Raw genomic sequence first — 24,668 nt, forward strand, 5'->3', positions numbered from 1 at the left:
TTGATATCGATGTTTGTTCTCTTCCACTTTTTACTTATCTGTACTGCAGACAGCCTGTGGTGATGATTTATACTGGTCTGGCCCAGTGGAAGAGGTTTACGTAACAGAGTAACCTATCTGAAGGCTATGGGTCAAAGCTGTGACTCCCTCTTCATTCCTTTTAACATGAGGGACCAAAGAACTAATTATCAGGGATTCTATGGTATTAATTTTTTACCTTGCACACTGTATCTCTACATAACTAGGAAAGACAGGGTCCCCTCAACTCTTCCTAGACTGTATGATAGTTTACAGGAGTTAGCTCTCCCTTGCTGATGTACATGCCTGGAAAGCTGGCATTTGTAGGTGATGTGCACTGTCTTTTCAGTCATTTTCATTCAACATGCACTGACTGTTAAGGCAAGCAGAAGTTTTAACTCCAGTTCTTTAAGACGAAACCACCTGTGCAGTGAATGAGTTATTTGTATGAAATGAAAATTTGTATATTTATAAGTTTGTATACTTCTGGGGAAAATTCTGCAGTTCTTGAAGTAAACTGCATATTTTTGTTGATATAAAGACCTAAGCCTAACTAACCATGCATTTGTCCCTGTGGTCAGAGGAAGAAGTAAGGTTTCAGCTAGGTTAGTGGTGGGACTCATCCTTTCCCACTCACCATGCCCACTGTAACTACCTTGTTAATAGGTTTCAACAACTGAACCAGGTTTTGCTTGAATACTCCCATATAAGAGAGGCTTTTGTATTGAGGAAAAATTCTGTTTACTTTTAGGGAAACTACCATTTTATGCAGAATAATTCTAGAACAGTACACTCATCTTTATTACAGGTTCCATTGACTCTAAAAAGTGTCCACAGACTTGTAGAGTCTTGTCCAAATCTTGAGTTCCTTGGTGTGTCTTCTTGGGATGTAGCTGAAGAAGAATTTTTTCAAATTCGTGATCACATCAAAAAGAACAATTATAATCTTACCATCTTGTAGCATTATTCAACATGAAGAGCATATCAATAAATGGATGTGCATAAAGTATTCTCACATTCATTATTAAGATATCTGCCTTTTGAATGTGCAGCAGTAAGTAGAGAATGAGAATTTCTGTTATATGTACAGCATTAGGAGCTGCTGTTGAATTTTAATGTACAACAATAAGTGTCTAGAATATGGTCTCTTTCGTATGTATATTTTTTAATTGCATGGACTTTACTTTGTGTGCATTGAAGGCTGTTTGGTAGCTTGTGTATTGGATTTGATACAGCTTTAAGAGTAGTAGAATATAACATGCAAGAAAGCCAATTTTCTATGTATGTATTGGAGTCTAAAGAGAAAGAAAGTGAATTGTTCATATACTTTAGAAGAAATTGAGACAAAAGAAAGCATTAAATTTCTTAATGCTTTCTTTTGAACACTGTACAGTATACCAGTGACCAGTGAGATGTCTTAGGACATGAGTAGTTGTTGGTTCAACACATTAATTGTGGTTGGTTTATAGTATGTGATATAGTTGGCAGTTGGTTGCTTGTCAGTAAAATTATCTATTTCTCAAGTCATCATTTTTTGTTGCAAATGTATGTTGCATCTTTATTTTAGAATTTAATTAACTGAGAATTCCAAATAGACAACATAATTTCCCTTTTATTGTATTTTAGATCAATTACAACTGTGATTTCACCTGTAAGACTTATGTTTGTATTTAACCTGTCTGAACGTTGCTTTGTAAGTACACAGAGATGCCCAACTTTTTCAGTTTTTACCTTTTTCCAGTCTTTTCTTTCAGAGCAAATCCTGAGGGTCAGACCAGTTAGAGTCTAGACATGTGATTCAGTGGTGTAGTTAAATTATTTTATAACAGCAGCAATAGGAAGATGTCACATTGAACATATGTGAATCTGAAATTTCTCCTGGATTTCTTTATTAGATGATTTGAAGGAAGGAGGGTCTTGCCTGAGTTTTATTGATAGTACAGGTATGCCTGTGGCTATTATGCTGCAACTAATATGCACATTTAAAAATTTATTGAACTATATTCAGATAGTATGTTTGTTCACCAGTTTGAAAAAGAGTCTCTGCCTACCTCGGCATTCTTGGAATCTTCAGTCTACTTTGTAAAAGGGAGGTTGGTCATCCCTGATGAAGAGAAGTTCATTAACTCGCCCTTTTAATGAGGGTTCCAAACTTGTTTGGAGCAGATATTCACATCTTGGTCTGTTTATCATAAAAATTTCTTACACTCTTCTGCTGTTCTGTGCAGCAAAGCCATAGAATTGATGTTTTCATCTCTTACTGCAGTAATACTTAACAGGAACTTATTTAGCTGAATTAAGGCAATCAGACCTTTGTTAAATAATATTTTAGTAAATAAATTCTATTTGAAATTATGTACTAATGTAAAAAAGTGTAGCATTCTAAAAATGTTTCAAGTACCATATTCTAAATTAACCCATGTAAACCCTTTGGACATATTATGATTTAATGGTGCATGTATTATTTATTTGTGCCTTTTGTACAATGCCAGAGGAGAAAGCATCACATTTTCTTTTTTTCAGTGGCTCAGAAAATTGATTTGTAGATAAGTTAGGTGCTATTTACAGTGCCCTTGAGATCCTAAATCTATCTAATAAGGAAATGACACTTAACAATCTTCAGTATTTTCTCTTAACCACTACTGAGTAGAAGTTGTTTGCAATGACACTTTTTTCACATTGTCTCAAATGCATTTTCAATTTTCTAACCTTTGCTTTTAGTATTTTAAGAATTATTGAATAAATGCTGTAGAATTTGATGATTTTGTTCCTGACTATTCTGGTAAAATGGCTGCTACTTTGCTTGTAACAAAGTCATCATTACCAGATAAAGATTAAGCAAAGGTGAGTGACAGTATTAATCAGGAACTAGCATTAATTCCTACAAGAATACAGACTCAGTTTTTTTATAAGTTTGGTGCAAACTGATTTGGTTGTTGAAGTTTGGTAATAAAGTAGTCAAGTGGTGGCAGTTAGGAGTAGAGGGGATTACCTATGAGCTCACATATGCTAACCCTCACTTTTTCTTCAGCTGTTATCATGTCAGTACATCCTCACAGCTCTGCATAATCTTAGACATTCTTTCTGGCTATTGTTGCTAGTACTGTTCTAAAGTGAGCATGTTCTACTATGGAAAATAAGGTAAAACAGGTTAGGAGTGCTGTATGTGTTGTCTTCCAGAGCTATCAATCTTCCTACTTTTATTTCTGTTTGCATGAGCCAAGTTCCCTCTAGGAATCTTTCCTGCCAGGAGTGTGTGTGGATTGGTCTCCTTCCCATGGCAGAAGTAGGGCTTCAAGTGAAACAGGGCCAAGAGGATTTTGTTGGTGTTGTTTGGAGATAACACATCTCCCTTCATTCCTGTCTCTTGCTGGTACTGTTTCTGCTGCGACACTTTTTTTTTTTTTTAATTGAGACCTCACCTTTCCATTCTTCCCCAGCTGGTGATGCCAAACAGCCCATATGTTTTCACTGACCAGCCACTGGCACCTGTCACTCCAGCCTCTGGAATGCTGGACCTAAGGTAAAGGTCCTGAGGTTGTTGAAGGCCTTCTGGTTGACCTTGGGCTTATCATGGAACCTCTTGTTTGCTGCCTTTTTGGAGTAATCGATTTCAGCCAAGGGCTTTTTTTCTTGCTGTTCCTCCTTCTGTTGTGGTCCTTGCTATGGCAGTGGACCCTGCTTCTCTTGTTTTTACTGTAACTCCCAGACTTTCACCACAAAATTTTGCCTCAAATTTGATGTCTTCTGCAGTAGCGGGAGAATCAAGTGAGAAGCATAGTAGAATCAAGGACAAGAAGCACAGGCATACTTCCCTGTCCTCTTTGTTTGCATACTCTTCCTCTTCCTCATCTTGGTCTTTCAACTGTAGGAAGAGTGGGAAGAGGGCCCTGAAACCTTTTCCCTCTATGAAGTTCTGACAGATCTAGCATGTGTTGCTTTTCCCAAGGAGGGTGAAAGACTTCGTACCCTTTCATAGTATCACTGCTTAGGAAGGAGAGTGGATTAATCAGTGCTTAAAGAGCACTTTTGTGACTGTTCACCTGCCTGGAGTAATCAGAAGAGGAGGTCCAAACTGAACTCTTTCTGTGCTTGCCTCTGGAGATTAATGGGTGACCATATGCTTCCCATGGTTTTCAACTCTCCTAGTTCTTCAGAACCAGTTTTAGATGTTCAGATGCATGAACTTGAATAGCCATTCCTGGCCTGTCTAACACTCCATTGTGAAGTTTGTCAAGCTTGTTACCATCTGTGTATGTGGAGCACCAAGTAGCATTATCACTTAGGCTTAGTGCTAGTTCTTTCAGGACTGGTTTTAATGCTGGGTTTAGGTACAGGTACTACCATGCTCAGTCTGCCCTGCATCTTCTGACTGTGACTCATTCCCTTGCTTGCAGGCGTAAGTCATGCAACCCTTCTCCTCTTCCAGTGGGTTGGGCTGTCACTCCTTTTTGCTCTTCCTTGGTAGAAGGACCGTAACTTTGTTGCAGAACCTGTGGGACCAGAGGGTCCTTGCTCTTGCAGCTGAAGCAGGCTGAGTTGGATAGCCACCATTTTGAGATTATTTGATTCATATGTAAGCACACTGGTCATAGGGAGGCTTCTTCAGGAGCTCCTGGCACTTGGTATTGCCCATCGAGTTGGCCTTAATTCTGGCTGCACTGATCCCGGTTTCCTTGGGGAGAGAAGGGGAAGGCGAATGTTGTAGGCATGTCAGAGGGAATACTACACTTCCAAGAACAACAAAACATGCCCCATGTAAGTAGACTTGTCATCTGCAGACTAATGAACAGTCTTTGCCAAAATGGCTTAGTGCTATAGGGATTTCATTTTTTCTCGTGAGCCAGGAGTCTTGGGGTTCATAACCATAGCTTCTGTTTAACCATCATCATAGTTGGATCTTTGGCTCAATGCACTAACAGATTTTACCTTTCCATGGGTGTTCTCCAGTGTGGACAAGGCTTAGTATTGGGTAGGAAGTGACTCTCATCATTTGGAGTCTTACTCAGGTGTCCGTTAACCCCCTAGTGAGCCTTTGCATAGAAATGTCATACTCAAAACTTAATGTCCTTCTGCCTCAAAAAAGGGCCAGGAGTCTTCCCGGGCCCTTCAGTATGCCATTTAGACAGGATGAAAAGTCAGATATGAAGAAGAGGGCAGGGGGATGCTGAGGCAAGCAGTCCCTCTTTCTTTTAGTTGTGAGTAGGGGGTATATTTGTCATGCCTGGGCAATGTGGCAGTAGATAGGGGCAAAGCCCTTGATAGTTTCAGTTCTTCAGGACTGATGTGGTCTAGCACCCAGTCTTTGTCACCCCCCTCACCCAGTTCATTTACTCGAGAAAGATGCAGTAGAAATATTAGATGACCACTCTGTGCTTCTACAGTCATCTCTTCCATGTGGAAAGGACAGTGGATGGTTGGAGACCTCTCACCACTGAAAGAGAATGTTCAGTAGGTTCATTTCAGGATGGAAATCCTCTTTTACATGTTGGCTTTCATCACAGAGGATAACTGCTGTACATGCTTTATGTGACATGAGCACTCATCTACACTATAGATAACCATTTATTAGGACTGCAGAAGTACTTTTGCTGCTTCTGCTATGTGACTGTCATTCGTATCATGCTATGTGCTTGAGACTGGCAACGGTCTCCAAGTGTTCACACTGGTGGCAGCTTGGGCCCATTCTCACGGGATACACCTGTATTATCTCGACAATTGGCTGATCCTGGCATCGTCATCAGAAAAACAAATGCTCCGGATTGAGACTCTTACTTTTATTTTGCCATAATCTGGGGATTGTGGTAACATGGGAAAATTTACATCTCCAACTTGTACAGCAGCTGATTGATGTGGTAGTACTGAGAGTTGGAGAGCTCATGAAGATGACAGCTTAATTCCTTTCTTATTAGGAAAACCAGCTCAGCTTTGACAGATTATGCTCAGCAACCTGCCATCCTTAAAGAAGCTTGTACCTCACAGTGATTTAAATAGTGCTTGCATCAGTTGTGTCTGAAGCCACAGTGGTCACCCACCGTGAATCCTCCTACATATTCTGTTGAGCTTAGCCAGAAGATAAGAGAGGATCTCGCCAGATAGATGGACAACAGGAATCTTATGGGAGTTCCCTGGGACTCCCCCCTCACCAAAGATGATGCTGTTCTTTGGTGCTTTGAAGGAAGGATGAGACTCCCCTGGAGAGGACCTGGTTGCTTTAGGTTAGTTGACCAAAGACAACCTTTATCTGCATATCAACATTTTAGAAATGTGAGTATTATTTCTTGCTTAAGAAGCTTTCTGTGGTATTTGTAAATAAGCAGAGTGATGATCTCCCTTTTTTTCTGCCTGCTGGCAAAGCTGATGAATGATTAGATGGTTTTCCCTATCATCAGTTTATCAGCAGATACTTTTTGGCTGAGGAATGACCTGGCAAACCAGTTAAGTCACTAGGGATAGTTTGTACAAACAGAGTAGTCCCTTCATCCTTGAATTGTGGGGAACACGGGTGATTGACCTACCTGTTTGCCACACTGCTGAACAACAAGCTTCTGGTATCCTGTTCCCCAGTCCTAGACCATTGAGTTGCAATGGAGGCTTCCATCCAACACCATGGAACCACCTGGATAGTTATGCTTCCTCCCTGTTCAGCCTGATCTATCTTGTGGTCTTCCCTGTGCTGATCATCCCAGGACTCATGATGACTCCTCTTTGGCTTGAAGCTGAGTGTTATTCTGATCTGTGGGCTCTACTTGCCAGGGCACCAAGACAGATTTCTCTTTGGTCCACATATCTGCATCAGCTTCAACTGCTGAGGTTCCATCAGATGCCTTCAATTTTTGGCTTGAGACTCCAGCATCTCTGGCAAGAAAGAGGCTTTTATGGCTGTGCTGGAGATGTCTGTGCCAGCCAGATGATCATCAGTAAATCTTTATTTGGATGTATGCTATATTCTGCATTTGGTGTTGTGGGAACTGTCATTAATCTGAGCCACTATTGAATAGCATGCTTGCTTCCTCATGCCTTCTTATCCAAGAAAAACTCATCTCTGTTTATGACATTAAGGGCTATTGCTCAGCCCTGGTTAAGGTGTTTTAGATGAAGGGTATGAATCTCTTTTCTTTGGTAGAGCTCTGCATTTTCATGAGAAGCTTTGAGTAGTTTATCCAACCTTCATGAAGTCAGGCCTCTAGGGTGGGAAGTGACCATCATCCTCTGGAGTCTTGGGTGTCTGTTAACCCCCTAGTGAACCTTTGTATAGAGATGTCATACTTAAAACTGTCTTAGCCTTAGTATCAGTGACAAGGATGGGTAAGCCTCATGGTCGCTCATACTGAGCCTGTCACACGGAGGGTTGGAGTTCACTCCTTTACTTGTTTGTTCCTGAGTTTGTGGGAAAAGTTCAAACCTGCTGATCCCTGATAAATGATGGAAGAATTTTTTGTTTCCCTCCCTCTGGGACTTTTAAAGTGATGACTGTGAGTAGATACCTTTGTTTCCAGTGCAAGCACTGTGGTGCATTACTATGTCAATGGGACTTGACACCTTTGCCCCAGAGTTTTGACATATATTCTTTATTACTGGCAGATACAAGGTATCTCAGAACACATTGTCTTTCTAGCCTTGGGAGATGATCAAGTGAGTGTATTAACTATATGACAAGTGGGACTTATTTATACCTCATGAGAGAACTCATGGTCTTGGGTATTTGCCCATCTTAAGCATTCAGACAGGTGAAAAAAGTTGTCTTTACCTTCTCCTTAGTATCTGTGAAGACTGAACAGCTTTGATATAGCTGCCTGAGTTCCACTAAACAAGCAGAGCATCTTGCTTAGCATTCATAGGTTGGTATAGTTCGAGAAGTGAATGGGTTGGTTGACTGGTCTCCCTCTCCTCTCCATCTAGACCACAGCCGCCAAAGGCTGTTGTACATACTGGTCCTGGCTAAATGCAGGCAAGTTACACAATAAAACACCTACCCAAAGTCTTCATCTGAAAATATGACACCCTGTATCCTCCCTGTAATAAGGGAAATAGTAGCCAGGTGTAGAACATTTTATTTTTTATATAAGTGACTTACCAAGTAGTTACATAGCTACTAGCTTTCTACACGGCAGTCTAAGAATTCAAATTTCGCGGTGATGCTACTATCGTTCGTGTAGGTGGCAAGGTCCTCCCCACTTTCAGGACTGATAGGTACAACTCAGCAAAAAGATTAGTTTCGTTTTAACACTGAGTTGTACCTATCAGTCCTGAAAGTGGGGAGGACCTTGTCACCTACACAAACGATAGTAGCATCACCGCGAAATTTGAATTCTTAGACTGCCATGTAGAAAGCTAGTAGCTATGAAATTACTTGGTAAGTATATATAAAACTTTATTTTATCATAAAAATGTCATGTTTATGGGTAATGGTAGTAATAATCACTACCCACCAACCTCTATCTCCATACATAAAGCAGGAGAGATAGTGTTTCTCTGAAATTTCTTAAGATTAAGTTTTCATACACATACAGTAGCTCATTGAGATAACGGATGAAAGTGTCTGAGCCTACACCAATATAAAGAAACTCTGATACAGGCAGTTCCTCGTTATGGGTGAACTTGTTTAATGGCGCTTGTCTAGCGACGACAATAACTGGATTTTCAGTGCCGATATGTGCCGATCTCTGGTTATCGATGTCGATCCCCACTTAACAGCGGTGCTGATCCCCAGTTATCGGCGCCGATAAGCACTGTTATTGCTGATTTTCAGATATTGTCATGCTGTTGGGAATGGAACCCCTGCCCTATAACTTAGAACTGCCTGTATATCATTGTATATATGTGAATGTGTGTTTTTGCTATATTGTATATAATATATGTGAATGTGTGGTTTTGCTATGAAGTATGTTTATACCCAGTACCCCTTAAACAAAAATGCTTATAACTGCCTATTTTAACAGCTCACTGCCTAATTTAATAGTTCAAACAAAAATATACCTTAAATTGTCATACTAAAATACTTAATATAATTTCAAACAAAAATACACCCCAAGCCATCATCCCGAAACACCCAAAGTCATCTTACATTATCCTTCTACAACTGTTACTCTTAAGTATATACACCCCGAAAATGCTTGTAACAATGATTTACTCATTTTAAAATATTAATATTATTGTAAACACAGCAAAATAACTACTGTATATACAGTGCATCACCGACTTACACCAGATTCAATTCTTAGGGTGCTTTTTCAGCGCTGTTAATGGCATTTTACAGCGCCGTAAGTGCCATTGACAGTGCTAACAGCAAGAATAGGCATTAAGTCCATGGCACTTACGGCACTGTTACTCAATGCAACATCAAATCAAGGTGCCGTAAGCGCTGATAACAACTGATTACGGCGGAAATCAACTTACAGCGCGGCACTGGAACACATCCCCCACCGTAAGTCGAGGACCTGCTAATACAAATTATATTAATCTGCCTTACAGAAGTGTGACAACTACTCAAGTTACTCCTGTATACATATTTTCTCTCATAGTGTTGAAGTCATTCCATTTTTCTTTTTGCTATAAAGGGTATACTGTATTTATATAAACAAACAGTACCCTTAAAGTAAGATAAAAGCCTTATTATTAACATAAACTGCAGGACAGTAAAAGCTTTAGCATAATTTTTAGAGTTGAAAGCATTGTAAATTAATAAAGAAACAGTAACAGTAACAAATTTTACTGAGCTGTATAGTAAACATGGAAAATATTTAGTAAAATAATAAATAAAAATTAATGAAATTAGCCTAGGCCTAGGCTATTTTATGATAGCTGTACTCACTGTGAATGGAATGAAGATCTTAAGTCCTTCTGCAGTAGCAGCAGGTGAAGGACAAATTCCCATGTGATAGTGGCAGGCAAAGGGCAGCGATTTATTCAGAATCACTGCCCTCAGATCACCAGAAGCATTTCAAGGAGGGCCCCACATCAATCTTCTTCTTCAGCATTATCAATGACAAGGCAAAAGATGTGGATGGCTAGGGGTGGAAGGGGTAGCAGCAGGACTTGTCACCGGCGTCTTGTGCCTAAAAGTGTTGTCAATCTTTTTCTGCTTTCTTCCAAAGCCCTGCAGACGGAGATCAAGCACAAAGTCTTCTAGCTGACGGAGGGGATAGTAGAGACTGGAGATGTGTGGCTCAGTACAGTCCTCCACAAAGCCCATTAGTACGTCCAGGTACTGAGCCATCTCACCCAGTGGCACCTTCTTTCACTGAGGCTCTTTGTCGTCCTCGTCGCCTTCTGCAGCAGCACCTTCATGCATTTCCTGCTCAGCTATCTCTTCCTCTGTGAGTGTCTCATAACCAGGATCAGCTGTTGTTTCCTCCAACCACCTTCAGCTCTCATAATGTCAAACATTGTTTGTGCACCTATCCCATAATGTTCAGCCACAGTTTTCTGAGACCAACCACTTTCTACTCTAGCAATAGCATGCAGCTTTTCCTGGATGCTTAAATGCTTCTGTGAACATTTCTCTTGGGGTGGAGCCATTGCACAAATCGCTATAATGATCACTAAAAAGTGAACGAACACCACGTGCTTTACACAAAGGGTTGAGATAAAGCAAGTGTGAGTCAGACATCTTAATGCAAGGGATGCTTGTGAAAGAGTGGTGTATTCACTAAGAGAGCCTTATATAAAAAAAACAGTTTGGCGCTCAATCCAGAGGCGAAAACCCTCAAAATTAGTATCTCCATTTCACACCGACATATCCGTAAGTACGATATACCATGTTCCGTTATCTCAGTGTGCTACTGTACCAAACTGTGTAAATGCCAGGCCTTATAGAAGGTTAGAGGAGTCTTTCTTTCCCAGCCTATGTACATGGCTGAGAAGCTGTATGGTGAATAGAACACCTTGTCAAGCATCATGAGACATTCTTTCCACCTAAGGCGTATAAGACTATAGGTTCTCTATACATATGCAAACAAGTGCCATTCCAAAAATTCATTTGGAAGTTTGTTTTGTTCTTCACTTCAACATAATTAGCATAGGCATCCAGCATTTTACTATTGTAGTTAGCCTATGTCATATAGCTTAGCACTGTGTGGTAATAAAGTTTTCTATCAAGACAATTTTGTCTTTGTGCATGAAATAATGTTATATAATAAACTAAGATCTGTACTCTTTCCTTGAAAAAAAGGGAAATGACGTATATAAAATTAAGTTTAGTCCTGTAAAGTTAGCCTAGGCTTTGATCATTTTTTGTTCTTTGCCTACGTCACACAGTCAAGCAGTGTACAGTTGTAAAGTTTTCTGTCAGGACAATTTTGTCTTTGTACTTGAAATAAAACATACAATATGATAAACAAAAATCTTTAATTTCTCCGTAAAAAAGTGACGTGGAATAGTTATAGTAAAGTTTACATATACAGTGTATCATGCAAGTTCCAATTTAGCTAGTAATGCTCTGCTTTTGAAGCAGCCAGTCATTCTCCTTCCTCAGCTGATGACCCTAACAACTCAGCTCCTGTTGAAAACATATGTGTATGTACAGCAATTTGTACAGAAGAAAAAAGTTTTAACAGTGTTATTGTATTCTTAGTATTGATTTGGATGCATTTTAACATCCAAAAACTAAGAATCCTTTTTATTTCCATTGGTGTCTATCAGCTTACCACTACATATTGAAAATTAGTATGTGTACATCCCCTCTCTCTCTCTCTCTCTCTCTCTCTCTCTCTCTCTCTCTCTCTCTCTCTCTCATTCATACTGTTTATATGGTAGCCACATTTTTTGTAAATTACCTAGAGGTCAAGAGAAAATACTTTTTTTTCATTTCCATTGTTTCCCCTTTGCTGGTCTCTCTGGTTACTACTGTGCATTGAGGATACGTAAGTCTGCATATGCACACCTCTGTCATTGGTAATGTAGAATTTTTTAAATTAGCAAGAAGTTAGAAGAAAATCATAATGTCTGTTGTTGTTTACCCACAACATGGGCTTCCACACACTGCCAAACAGCAGATGCACAAACTGACCTTACATGCTCCCACAGAATTTGAAAGTCTGCCGTACAGGATAACTGAATTTTGCACTTATTTAAATAATGTAAGTATATGGCTGTGGGATGTCACATCTTTGCAAGTATGTAAAATGAATGTACATTTGTAGAGTACCTGTTGTATTCAATTAGAGTAAATTGCAGTACTGTATTTCAAAGTAAAGTGCATTTTTTTTATCATATCTTATCTCTAACCATCCTTGCATTTGTCCCTGTAACAAAAGGAAAAAGTGAGGTATGCAGGAAGGAGATTGGTTAAGTACTTGCCACCATGTAACTGCATTGTTAACAAGCTTCAATAGCTGGTCTAATTTTATAAAAAGTACCCCTATTCATGAATGTATAAGAGGTATGGGTTTTGTATACTTTGGAGAAATACAGTTTACTTGAAAAAAAAAATTGTAATATATGGTAGTTCATATGCATCAAACTACAGTACAACTATCTTTTAAGGATTTGTCAGCCTAGTGATATGTATTATTGGAATTGGCCATAGTAGATTAACATGTGTTACTTGGTGTTTTCTCTACATATTTTCTTCTGTAGTTCAGTGTTTTTGAAAAATGTTCTTGAGTTTGGTATTTTTCATAGTTTTCTGTAAATAATTTTGAAAAATATGTATTAAAATGTGAGTATTTTTTAGTTAGGTTTGTGTAAGGTATCATTAGACCCATTGGACTGGTTAAACTTGATGTTACAAGCTCCTGAAAGGAGATTGAATTTTGTTGAAGATTTTATGTATACAGTCGACCCCCACTATATTGTGCTTCAGCATTTGCGGCTTCAGTTAATCTCAGATGTTTCTGTGGAATGTATCTCAAAATATATCGCGGAAAATTCACTAATTCGCAGATTTTTTCATAGAGCAGCATTCACTGATTACTGTATTTTCATTTTATTTTTGTGACTAAATATACATTTTTTATGATAAAAAATGATTGACAGTACAGTATTCACTAATTACTAAATTTTCATTTTATTTTTGTGACTAAATATATATTTTTATGATAAAAAAATGATTTACAGTACTGATTCTCAAACATTATATTAAGATTGCATAAATCATACAGGAACTCACCAGTGATGGCTGTTGATTGAACATGATGAATTACCTGTGCAGTCTGATGAATGACAATGAAGATATGACTGCACAGCAAAGCAGAAGAGTTACATCTCTCGTGGGGGGCACCTCTTCCCCTTCTTCAGGCACTTCGTCCACCAACTGCACTTCTTCAGGGGCTTTGGGAGGCTTTGGAGGGTCTGTCTTCATGGTGATAGGCAGCTGCTTTTGCTGCTTCTCCATGCTAACAAGGAGCTTATTATAGGGCACCAAAATCCCATCAAGGCCATATGAAAAGTTTATGGAGCATTCCACATTAGGATCCCATGCCTCAGCCATCCCCTGCAGTTCCCTGGCTGCCCTTATAATTTGGGACAGATGTTCCAAAGACAGGCCCTCATCTTTCTCGTCCCCGTCCCCGTCCCTCGAACCTGCCATGCCTTCTTCCTCGCTGGCAGACTTCATCACTGTCTTGAATGATAAGGGTAGCCAGAGAGCTGCAGGAGATGGCTTCAATATGGGATCCTGATCTGGAACACTCCATAAAGTTCACAAAAGGTCTTCATGCATGCATGGCACCCTATTACAGGCAGTCCTCGGTTAACAGTGGGGGTTCCATCCCCGGCGGAGGGCCGCTAACTGAAAATCAGCGAAAATAGCGCCGATAAACTGCTTAATGGCACCAGTTATCGGTGCCGATAAACCACTTAATAGCACTGGTTATCGGTGCCGATAAACTGCTTACCGACGCCGATAGAACGCCTACCGGCGCTGAAAATCGCTTACCGACTCCGAAAGTCTGGTTAACCACATCGCTAGCCAAGCCTCTTAACGCTGAAATGCTGTTAACTGATGCCGCCGATAAGCGGGGACAACCTCCTCGTCAGCATGAAGCAGCTGCTTATCACCATGAGGAAGGACCCTCCAAAGCCTCCAAAGCCCCTGAAGAAGTGCAATTGGTGGACGAAGTGCCTGAAGAATGGGAAGAGGCACCCCCAGAGGAGATGCAACTCCTCTGCTTTACTATGCAGTCATACAGTATCTTCATTGTCATTCATTGGACTGCACAGCAAATTCATCATCATCTTCAATCAGCATTCTTCACTGGTGAGTACCTGTATGATTTACGTAATCGTGAACTTCTCATTATTTCGTATATTTTTTTCAATGCATATTTAAATACAGTATTTAGGTACAGTACTTAACTGTTCCCTGTGCTTGAGAATGTACCAATGTCACCCCTATCTACATTAACAGTAAATGGTAATGATAGAATACTACTGTATGAAAGAAAATGTTTGTGCCTGAATATAGGGATAACTTGATTAATTTTTGCCTTGGTAAGAGTACAGTAACATTTGTAGGAGTGTTTGCGCCTAGCTGTAAGCCATACATTTTCAAGGGTACAGTAATGTTGAAAGATGACTTTGAAATGATAATAGTGTTTTAGGATGATAGTTTAAGGTATATTTAGTGTGTGAACTTTTAAAATAAGCAGTTATAAGTGTTTTTAGAGGGGGTTTCCAACTCATTGCAGATTTCAAGTTATCGCAGGTGGTTGTGGTCCCTAACCCCTGCGAATACCGGGGGTCGATTGTAACATAATTATGAAGGGACATATAAAGGAAGGCAGTGAAGATTCATGGGCTGACCCATGTCTGACCTTTAATTATACAGGTAATTAACTGTTGTTGTAACTTTTAAAGAAAACTAATTTGAAAGAGTGAGAAATTTGTGGTGAAAATATTTACACTGTTTATTGGACTAGTTTTCTTCCTACTGTATGATAAGATTTTCTGTGAACAAATTATTATGTTTTCCTCAAAATAGAAAGATGCGAACGGTAGGTTTTAAAGGGAAATCATAGACATATGTAGCCCAAACTGGAAGTATTGTTTAGAAGGAATATGTTTGGTGTCAGATCCTTGGCAGATACTAATTTATCTGTACTGTATTCAACTCTTCAACAGCAAAAAAAAATTAAGACTCTAGAATTGCATCTTTTGGGATGTAAATTATGAAGAACACCACATTGTATTTTTTGAACATCAGTACAAGTAAGAAATTTCATATCTTTGGATCAGTTTTTATTTTGGTTTTTCAATAATTTTGCTGATTATTATATAGCTCTTTGCTGCTTAAACTTAAAATCTACAATATTAGACGGAATGTAAGTGTTGTTGTAGATTCTCAATTATTTGTGGAGTGAAAGAGGTTTGTAGACTTTTGATATGAAGAGATACTTTATGATTTTATATTTTATTTTACATGGATTGGAATTTTAAGGCCTTTACACTTGACTTCTGACTACATGAAGGGCACAAATTATGTTGGCAGCATTGTAGAAGACATTTTTAAGGATATTGTATATTTGGAATTAATAAAATCTATACTTTTACCCGTTATTTTATTAAGCCAATAATATTTTAGCATTTGTTATTTTATTAAACCAATAGTATTTTAGCATTAGAAAGTTTAATATCATATAAAAACTGATGATTCTGATTGTTAATATAGGCCATCTTTCCTTACTTGGGAGTTACAAATATTCATTGGAGCGTAATGGCATTGAACATTTTTGGTGTATGACATTCTCTGTTGTAGTCTATATTTTTGGACCTGACAGTAAACATCCTCGGTGGATATCACTGAAGATATCTTGCTTGTTAATGGCTGAAGTATTTGATTTGCAGCCTCAGGTGGTTGAAAGTGCCATGATCTTCCACCAGTCATGATTATCTCAGTGATATTACTGCTGGCTGAATAAAACTATAGAATAAAGAAAATATAATGAACCAGTGAAAATGTTAGGTTGAACATTCCCATAAGCGTTTACCATTTCCATCTGTCAGTCCCGGTTTTTACGGGGGTGCAATGTAAGCCGAACATCGTCGAAAATCTCAAAAATCATAAGAAAACCTTATTATGCCTTGCATTGACATACCTTCAAACATGATTATTCTGCCATTTTGGGGATATTTATATGGTGTGCCTGTTGTTTTTACTCGGGGACTGCCTTCCATTGGTCTGCCTGCATAATTTTCTCCAATTTTCCAACTTCTTTAACATTAGTGCTCCAGTTTCCATCTCATTCAAGAATAGGGATGAGCCCCAAGAGTCTAGATTTATGGGAAAGTTAAGGTAGTGACAGTTTCAGGCATTAGAGATACTGCGATATGATTCATGCATCCAACAAAAAAATCCATGAGTTTCTCTTCTCTTGTAGCTCATTTTCTTTTTATTCCTTTTATCCGTGTTTTAGTTATGACTACTGTATTTGTAAATGGAAGGCAAAACATTTTTTAAGAGAAATTACTTTCTTGCAGTTTGAATTAATGTGTCACAACCTGTAATCCATTCTGAGTCATTTTAAGAAGATTATTCTGTAAACATTCACTTTAGCTGCAAGCATTATCATGCCAGTAGGGATGCTCTTCAAACATAATGGACATTTATCTAGTTGTCATGTATTCTGAAATAAAAATAAGAGGTATGCAAGTAAAAGATACCTTTCACATCCAAACTAACTCTTTTTCGTCTTAACTTCCTTACTATAGTTGAACCAGTCAGTGGTGGTTGCTAAAAGGTGCTCTCACCCAGAATGTATTGTGTCAGAGTCAAAATATTTCTGTCATTTTTCCTTAAAGAGAATGCTGTGTACAGAAATGAGCGACCAGTCAGATCACTAGGTAAGAACGGATTAAGCCGGATAACTTGAAGCCACCTTTGCTTCCTTCTCTGCTACTTTCACACGATCAACACTCTTACTGGCTCTCTCTCGCTTTCTCTCTCAATTTTGGTTGTTAAGAAGCAAGAGCCTGTGCTGGCACAAGGCCAGCTTAAATCGTTTTATAATGGAGAGACTAAGATGAGCAGAAATACCCAAATCTGGTTGTGAAAAGAATAGGGAAAAATGACGGAAATAAAAGATAGTAGATAATGAAAGATTATATAATAATAATGGAAGGAAAAATCTGTATACAGTAAAACCCCTGTATTCGCGTTCTCAAGGTTCGCAGACTCACCCATTCACAGGTTTTTCTGTGGAACCTATGTAAAAAATTTTCGTGGGAAACTCACTTATGCGCTGGTTTTTCTATGGAACATATCTATAAAAATATTCGCGGGAACCTCCCTATTCGCGGATGTAGATTTTTTGTCTTTTTCGTATAGCAATATTCTGTATTTTCATATTTGTTGTATAATAACATTAAGTAATCATGTAAATCAATAATAATACTGTACTACAGTACTGTAGATATAATAGTAATAGAAATTAAATAATATTATGTATTACTACACTGGGTACCTTAATAATAATAAATAATAAAGTTAAATCATACAGGTAGTAACTGGTGATGAATGTTGATTACAGTATGCTGTAGATGATGATGATGATGATGATGAATTAGCTGTGCAGTATGATGAATGACGGGAGGTGCTGTCATGTTAAGGTATTTGAACATAGCAACAAAGGTGGTACAGTAGGGCTGCATGAGTATTTTACCTTGTTCGTGCTCAATGCAGGCGACCGCAATTAATGTCTTGCTGTAATGGGCTGCTACTTCTCCATGACTTTTGCTCTCTCTTAACAAAGCAATCATGTCTACTTTCTTCTCATCAGTCATTAATTGCAGGCTATTGGCCAGAGGCCTTAGAAGAAGCAGAGCATTCAGAGAACATTGTAATGCACAATTTCAGAAAATATTTTTAGGCTATAGTACTGTACACGCAAAACACACAAATGAGAGATAGCAATAAAACGAGTTATATTGGGTCATTTGCTGATAATTTGCCACTACGGTATACGCATGGTACTACTGTATTGCTTGTACATATACTAACACTGATCTTCTACGCATACAGTACGTACTTTTTATAAAATGTTTTGTTGTAGGATGATTTTTAAATATTATACACAAAAAGTGTTTTAGGATGATACATAGTACAGTACAGTACTACGGGTAGTATGTAGAGCATATCTAAAATACGTAAGACAACAGGGATACTGCAGGGTACGTATGTTTACATCTGCGGTACGTAGCATTTTCATGTATGTACTAAGTTTATATTAATGACTACTGTAAGTACATTTTGTAAGATAAAAACGATTTACTAATTTTCAAATATTACAGTACTGTATTGTAATATATTAACATAAACACAGCAAAATTTCAGTAAAATATATTTGCTTTTCTTAAAAGTGCTTCACCCAAGCCACCTCTCTGCAAATATAAGGAACTCTCGATGCTGGACGCTGTGTACCCAGGACCAGTGATACTCAACACACTATTGGCTGTCATCTGCAAAGCAGCCAATCCAGAAGCACCATTCATTTTCCTTGGCGCTCATTGGCTGTTCACTTGGCGCTCATTGGCTGAACATTCACAACCAACTCGTGAACATGGAATTCTGGGAGACCGCATCCATGGCATCCTTCTCAGTTGTGCGTAGTTCGCAGCATGTTCTTACCGTGTGAAATCATGCGTCTTTCCATTTGGGTTTTTTATCTTTGTGCAATCAGCGGTATTCGGCCCTAAAATGCCTCCTAAAAAACACCCTGCTCCTTCAAAGCCTTCTGGCAAAGAGTCTAAAAGAAAGAAGACTGTTATGAAAGTCGAGGAGAAGGTGAAACTTCTTGACATGTTAAAGGAGGGCAAAAGTTTTGCCGCGGTTGGCCGCCATTTTAGTGTTAATGAGAGCACAGTGAGATATATCAAGAAGAAAGAGGCGGAGATACGCAAGTCTGTGAGTATGAGCTACTTCGGTAGTGCAAAGACAGTTTCGACAGTGCGGGATAAAACAATCGTGAAGATGGAATCTGCTCTGGCAATCTGGATAAAGGACTGCCGGAAGAAGAACGTGCCCCATGACTCCAACATCATTCGCAAGAAAGCGACAACTCTACCAGCAGTTATCAACTGCTAAGGAAGGCGACGACGTAGTACAGGCAGAGGAAGGCGTTGAAGAAGGTGAATTAGAATTCTTAGGCTTTGATGAACCAGCAGAAGAAGAAGAGAGGAAGAGCCCCAAGCAGGACCATCATCAGCGCCTCAAGGTTTCCAGGCCAGAAGGGGTGGTTCCCCCTAAAGTCTGTTACATTACATGGGGAATCAGCATCTGCAGACATTGAAGCAGCCGCGAAATATCCGGAGGCCTTCAAGAAAATCATCAAGGAGAAGGGCCACCATCCAGAACAGGTATTCAATATGAATGAGACTGGCCTGTTCTGGAAGAAGATGCCTTCCCGGACATACCTTATGAAGGATGAAGCTAAAGCCTCCGGATTCAAGGCCCAGAAGGATAGGGTTACCCTCATCATGTGTGGGAATGCAGCTGGTTTCATGCTTAAACCAGGCCTCATTTACAAGGCTGCAAAACCCAGGGCCCTCAAGAATAAGAACAAGGCATTGCTTCCTGTGTTCTGGATGCATAACCCTAAGGCCTGGATCACCAAAGTCCTTATAGAGTACTGGTTCCATCAGAGCTTCATCCCTCTAGTTAGGCAATACCTGAATGACTTGGCCATGGAGTTCAAGGTGTTGCTGATTATGGATAATGTTGGTGGCCACCCTCTCGATCTTTCTTACAAGGGAGTCCAGCTTGAGTTCCTCCCTCCCAACACCACCTCTCTCCTCCAGCCTATGGACCAGGGCGTAATCCGTGCCTTCAAGGCACTCAATACCAGGAACTCCCTCCAGCACCTTGTGAATGCAATGGACAGTGACAGTGAATTTACGCTAAAAAGAATATTGGCGTAAATTCATGATTGCCACATGTCTGACCATCATCAGCCGATCACTGGATGACATGAAGGAGACCCTGAATGCATGCTGGAACAAGTTGTGGCCAGAGTGTGTTCATGATTACAGGGGCTTCTCTCCTCAAGAAATTCAACATTCGGCCATTAATAAGGCCGTGGCCGGACATTTGGCCTACGGACATCTGGCCGACGGACCTTTGGCCGACGGATATTTGGCCGAAAGGACATTTGGCCGACGGACATTTGGCTGAATGGACATTTGGCCGAATCGATATTTGACCGAAGGACATTTGGCCGAAAATGTAGTAAACGTATCTACTGTTTGTCACATTATGTGTTATGTGTTCGAAAATAGTCTATCGTAACTATGAGTTCACTATTTCGATTGTTAAATTGCTAACTGCCATTCTCAGTTCACTATTTCAATTGTTGAACTGGGTAACTGCCATTTCCAGCTCAAACAGTCTAAGCCAACCACGTCCAACGAAACCAACGCTATTAGTTCACTATTTCAGTTGCTGAAACCAACAGTGTTTGTAACTTGCCTCATCAAAGATACATTTGCTGGTTGGTTAGAAGTTGTACAGGTAAGTTAACGTTTTTTTTCCAGTGTGTGCTACATACAACATACATATATATATATATATATATATATATATATATATATATATATATATATATATATATATATATATATATATATATATATATATATATATATATATATATATATATATATATATATATATATATATATATATATATATATATATATATATATATATATATATATATATATATATATATATATATATATATATTAAATGCTTACTATTTACAGACCATGGAAATCATACCAACGATACGAGGAGGAAGAAAATTATTGCTTGATGGTTATGCCTACATTGTTGATAAAAGAAAAGACAGTGCAACATACTGGCGATGTGAATGTAAAGGAAGATGTGGTGGGCGATTAAAGACACAAGGCGACATTATTCAAGAAGCTAGTGATCACTCACATCCGCCTGATCCCGCACGCAACCTGTCATTGAAAACTGTGAATAAAATTAAAGAAAAAGCCAAAGATTCGGAGGAAGCAACGTCGACGATAATACATAACTGTACTAGTGATTTCCCACTTAATGCTGCAGGTGCTCTTCCTAAAAAGGAAACTTTATCAAAAATGGTGCGCAGACAACGCGCTGGTACCAGACGGAGACATTTTAACTGATGACCTCATTAAAACAATTAGAGGGGAAGACCGTCATTCATGATAGTGACAATCTGCTAATTCTCTCAACGCCCCGAAATTTAGAACTTTTAGCTCTGAAACAACACTGGTTGTGTGATGGAACTTTCGATTCTGCCCCATTAGGCTGTCAGTTATATACTGTGCATGTTTTACTGGATGAGTGCCATACAGTTCCTGTAGTATACTGTGTCGCAAGGAACAAAAACCAAGATGCTTATGATATAATTTTTAGAACCCTCAAACAGGTAAGGCCAGATCTTAATCCGGTTTCAGTCACTATTGATTATGAAAGGGCAGCTCTCAATAGCGCCACAGCATTTTTTCCAAACACAAACATTTATGGGTGTTTTTTCCATTTTGGACAGTGCTTGTGGAGAGAAATACAGCGCTCAGGACTACAGCTTTGGCATTTGTGCCAGTTAGCGATGTTGCTGACACCTTCACTGAATTAGTCTCATCGTTGGATGATGAAACTGATGAAATTCTATCAGGGTTTCTTGGCTACTTTGAGGGGACATGGGTTGGTGTTGTTCAACGTGGAAGAAGATGGAAGCCATTATTTGAAATAACAATGTGGAATACTTTCGAGAGAACTGCACATGGCCTTCCACGGACTACAAACTCTTTAGAGGGATGGCACAGAGCTTTTGAACAAAGAATGGCAGTCACCCACCCATCTATTTGCCGTTTAGTGACGAAGATAAGGAAAGAACAAGCAAACTGGGAGCTAACAATCGAGATGGTCAATTCCGGAGTTGCACTGAGATCTTCAAAGAAGAAGTACCAGATCTTGAATACAAGGCTCATGTCTCTTATTACGAAATATGAGGAATATGAAAAATAGATTTTTGAGAGCTATTGTGCACAATCTTTAAAGAAATAATCTTACTGTTTTTTTATGATTTTTCTGCAATAAACATAACATCTTTTAATCAAATGAATTTTACTACAATAAACTACTTAATCTTACTGTTTATTATTATTATTATTATTATTATTATTATTATTATTATTATTATTATTTTATTATTATTATTATTATTATTATTATTTTGCAATAAATATCTTTTTAATCAAATTGATTTTACTACAATAAACTTAAAGTACTTATTCTTACTGTTTTTTTATTAGTTTTTTCCTGCAATAATCATCTTTTAAATCAAATGAGTTTATTACATTTTCGGCCAAATGTCCTTTGGTCAAATATCTATTCGGCCAAATGTCCATTCAGCCAAATGTCCATCGGCCAAATGTCCTTTCGGCCAAATATCCGTCGGCCAAAGGTCCGTCGACCAGATGTCCGACGGCCAAATGTCCGGGTACCAATAAGGCTGTCCAGTTGGCGAGGATTCTAGGTGGGGAAGGCTTCGAGGACATCACCAAGGATGAAATCGGCACTCTTATTGATGCTCACTCTGACCCCCTGACGGACCAGGATTTGGAAGAGCTGACGAAGTCTGCCAGTGAGGAAGAAGATACGCCAGGTTCAGGGGAGGAGCAGGAGGAAGAGGAGAGTGGCCTGACTTTGGAACGTCTGTCCCACATTAAGAGAATGATTAAGGATACGCAGCAGTATTGTTCAACATGGGATCCTTTTGTGGAACGCTCCTTAAAGTTTTCAAACATCCTTGATTTAGCATGGGAGCCCTATAATCAAGCCCTCACCACATGAAAAAGCAGCGACAGCAGCTGCCTATCACCATGTTCATCAAATGGACGAAGAAGGCCCCTCCAAAGCCTCCCAAATCACCCAAAGTAGTGCCTCTCGAATCGCCTAAAGGAGTGCCTCCCCAATCGCCTGAAGTAGTGCCTCTTGAATCGCTTGAAGAAGTGCCTCCCCAATCGCCTGAAGTAGTGACTCCCCAACCACCTAAAGTAGTGCCTCCCAAATCAACTGAAGAAGTGCCTCCCGAAGCGCCTCCTGAAGGTGAAGAGGCACCCTCAGATGAGTTGTAACTCCTCTGCTTTGCTGTGCAGTCATATCTTCATCATCATTCATCGCACTGCACAGCTAATTCATCATCAACATCTTTAATCAGCATTCATCGCTGGTGAGTACCCATATGATTTACGTATGTAGTAATCTTAATATACTGTATAAGTAATTTTTTAAAATGTGCATACTTTTTTTTTTGTCTCTCTTTTTGTGAATTACGTATACAGTATGTAAATACCCATGTTCCCCCTGAAAAGAAAACGGGACGGCTTGTAACTGTAAGAAAGAAAATGTACGTGGCTGAATACGTAGGGGGGGACTGGATTATTTTCAACTACAGCTGTAAGCCATACAGTACACACGTATAAATGTAACGATAAAATGTTTAAGATGGCTTGGAAATTATATTAATAGTATCATTTCAAAGATTAATACAGTAATAAGGTAATAGTTTAATGTATATTTGATGTAGGCTGGTATTTTTAGGCATACTTTGGTGTTTGACCTTTCATGGTAGACAGGTATAAGCGTTTTTAGAGGGGTTTTGTAAGCATTTGGGGGTGTCTGGAACGCATCCCCCGTGAATATGTGGGGTTCACTGTATAAATGAGGATGATTTCTCAGATGATGGAGGACTTGCTTCACAGAGAGAGAGAGAGAGTGAGAAAATATATCTGATGAATCTCAATAGATGCAGAGATTAAACTGACATTGTTTTTCTTTTGTGAAATATCTGTAAGCCTTTCTCAAGATTTCCCTGGGTGAAGCAGAGAGAACATGCTTAGGAGAGGTTTCAATTATATGTGGTGTTGATGACTTACCATATCAACAATGCTGGCATATATACAAAGAGATGAAAGACTAACTAGTACAATTTAAGTATTGTCATGACTTTAGCTTGATACTACAGATTTTTAAAGTAATTTATATTTTTCCTAACATACAGGCCTAAAGGTCTTTACGTAGGATTTTGCATGCAGTGCGAGCTGGAACAGCCGTTTAACTTTCAAACAATGTAGTTAACTACTGACAGTAGGGGTGGAAGCCCCGCCCACTTGTTGGTATGCACTCCACTTTGTGTTTCAGCCCATGTATCAGAATGAGGGGTGGCTGAGGTGGGCCATAAATGTAAAGAGCTTAGGTTTGTCTCTTAGGAAAAATACAAATTACTTTAAAACTTTGTAGTTCATTCCTACACAAATACAAACCTTCGGTCTTACATAGGAGACTTACCATTTGGTGGGTTTATTCTGGGTAAATCTCTGAACCGACTGGTAGTTCTACTCACCTGGGCCTCTCTTCTTGGTCTCGAAGAGCAGTGGAAGAAGTCCCACGCCTCTGACTGTTGAACATATGGGATGTTCAATTGTCAGATTTCTGGGCCTTCCAAATTAATGAATTTGTGTCATTAATTAAAAAAGGGCTTGGATGAATCCATAGTGTTGGAGACAATAAAAGGCTAAGATAACCAACAGGTTTGTTTTGTTGTCAGCACCTCTTTCCCATTGCTAGAGAGAGGGGAGGACTTGCATCTAACAATCCACAGTACTCTAGATTATATAGAGAGGGTATTCAGTTATCTAGGCTCACCTACATAACATGCCAG

General features: G+C 39.1%; 1 protein-coding gene across 2 annotated transcripts in view; it reads left to right on the top strand.

Moving 5' to 3' along the window:
• LOC136836268 (F-box/LRR-repeat protein 20-like) overlaps window positions 1-15,509 on the top strand; it is a 286,367-nt gene extending 270,858 nt beyond the window's left edge. For both annotated transcript variants that reach the window (XM_067100295.1, XM_067100296.1), the window contains exon 8: window positions 827-15,509. In XM_067100295.1, the coding sequence (XP_066956396.1) occupies window positions 827-979 (153 nt within the window). In that variant the 3' untranslated portion in view covers window positions 980-15,509. The remainder of the gene's footprint in view (window positions 1-826) is intronic.
• The last annotated feature ends 9,159 nt before the right edge of the window (window positions 15,510-24,668 follow it).

The sequence above is a fragment of the Macrobrachium rosenbergii genome, chromosome 56 (genome assembly GCF_040412425.1).
Source record: "Macrobrachium rosenbergii isolate ZJJX-2024 chromosome 56, ASM4041242v1, whole genome shotgun sequence".
Lineage (NCBI taxonomy): Eukaryota > Metazoa > Arthropoda > Malacostraca > Decapoda > Palaemonidae > Macrobrachium > Macrobrachium rosenbergii.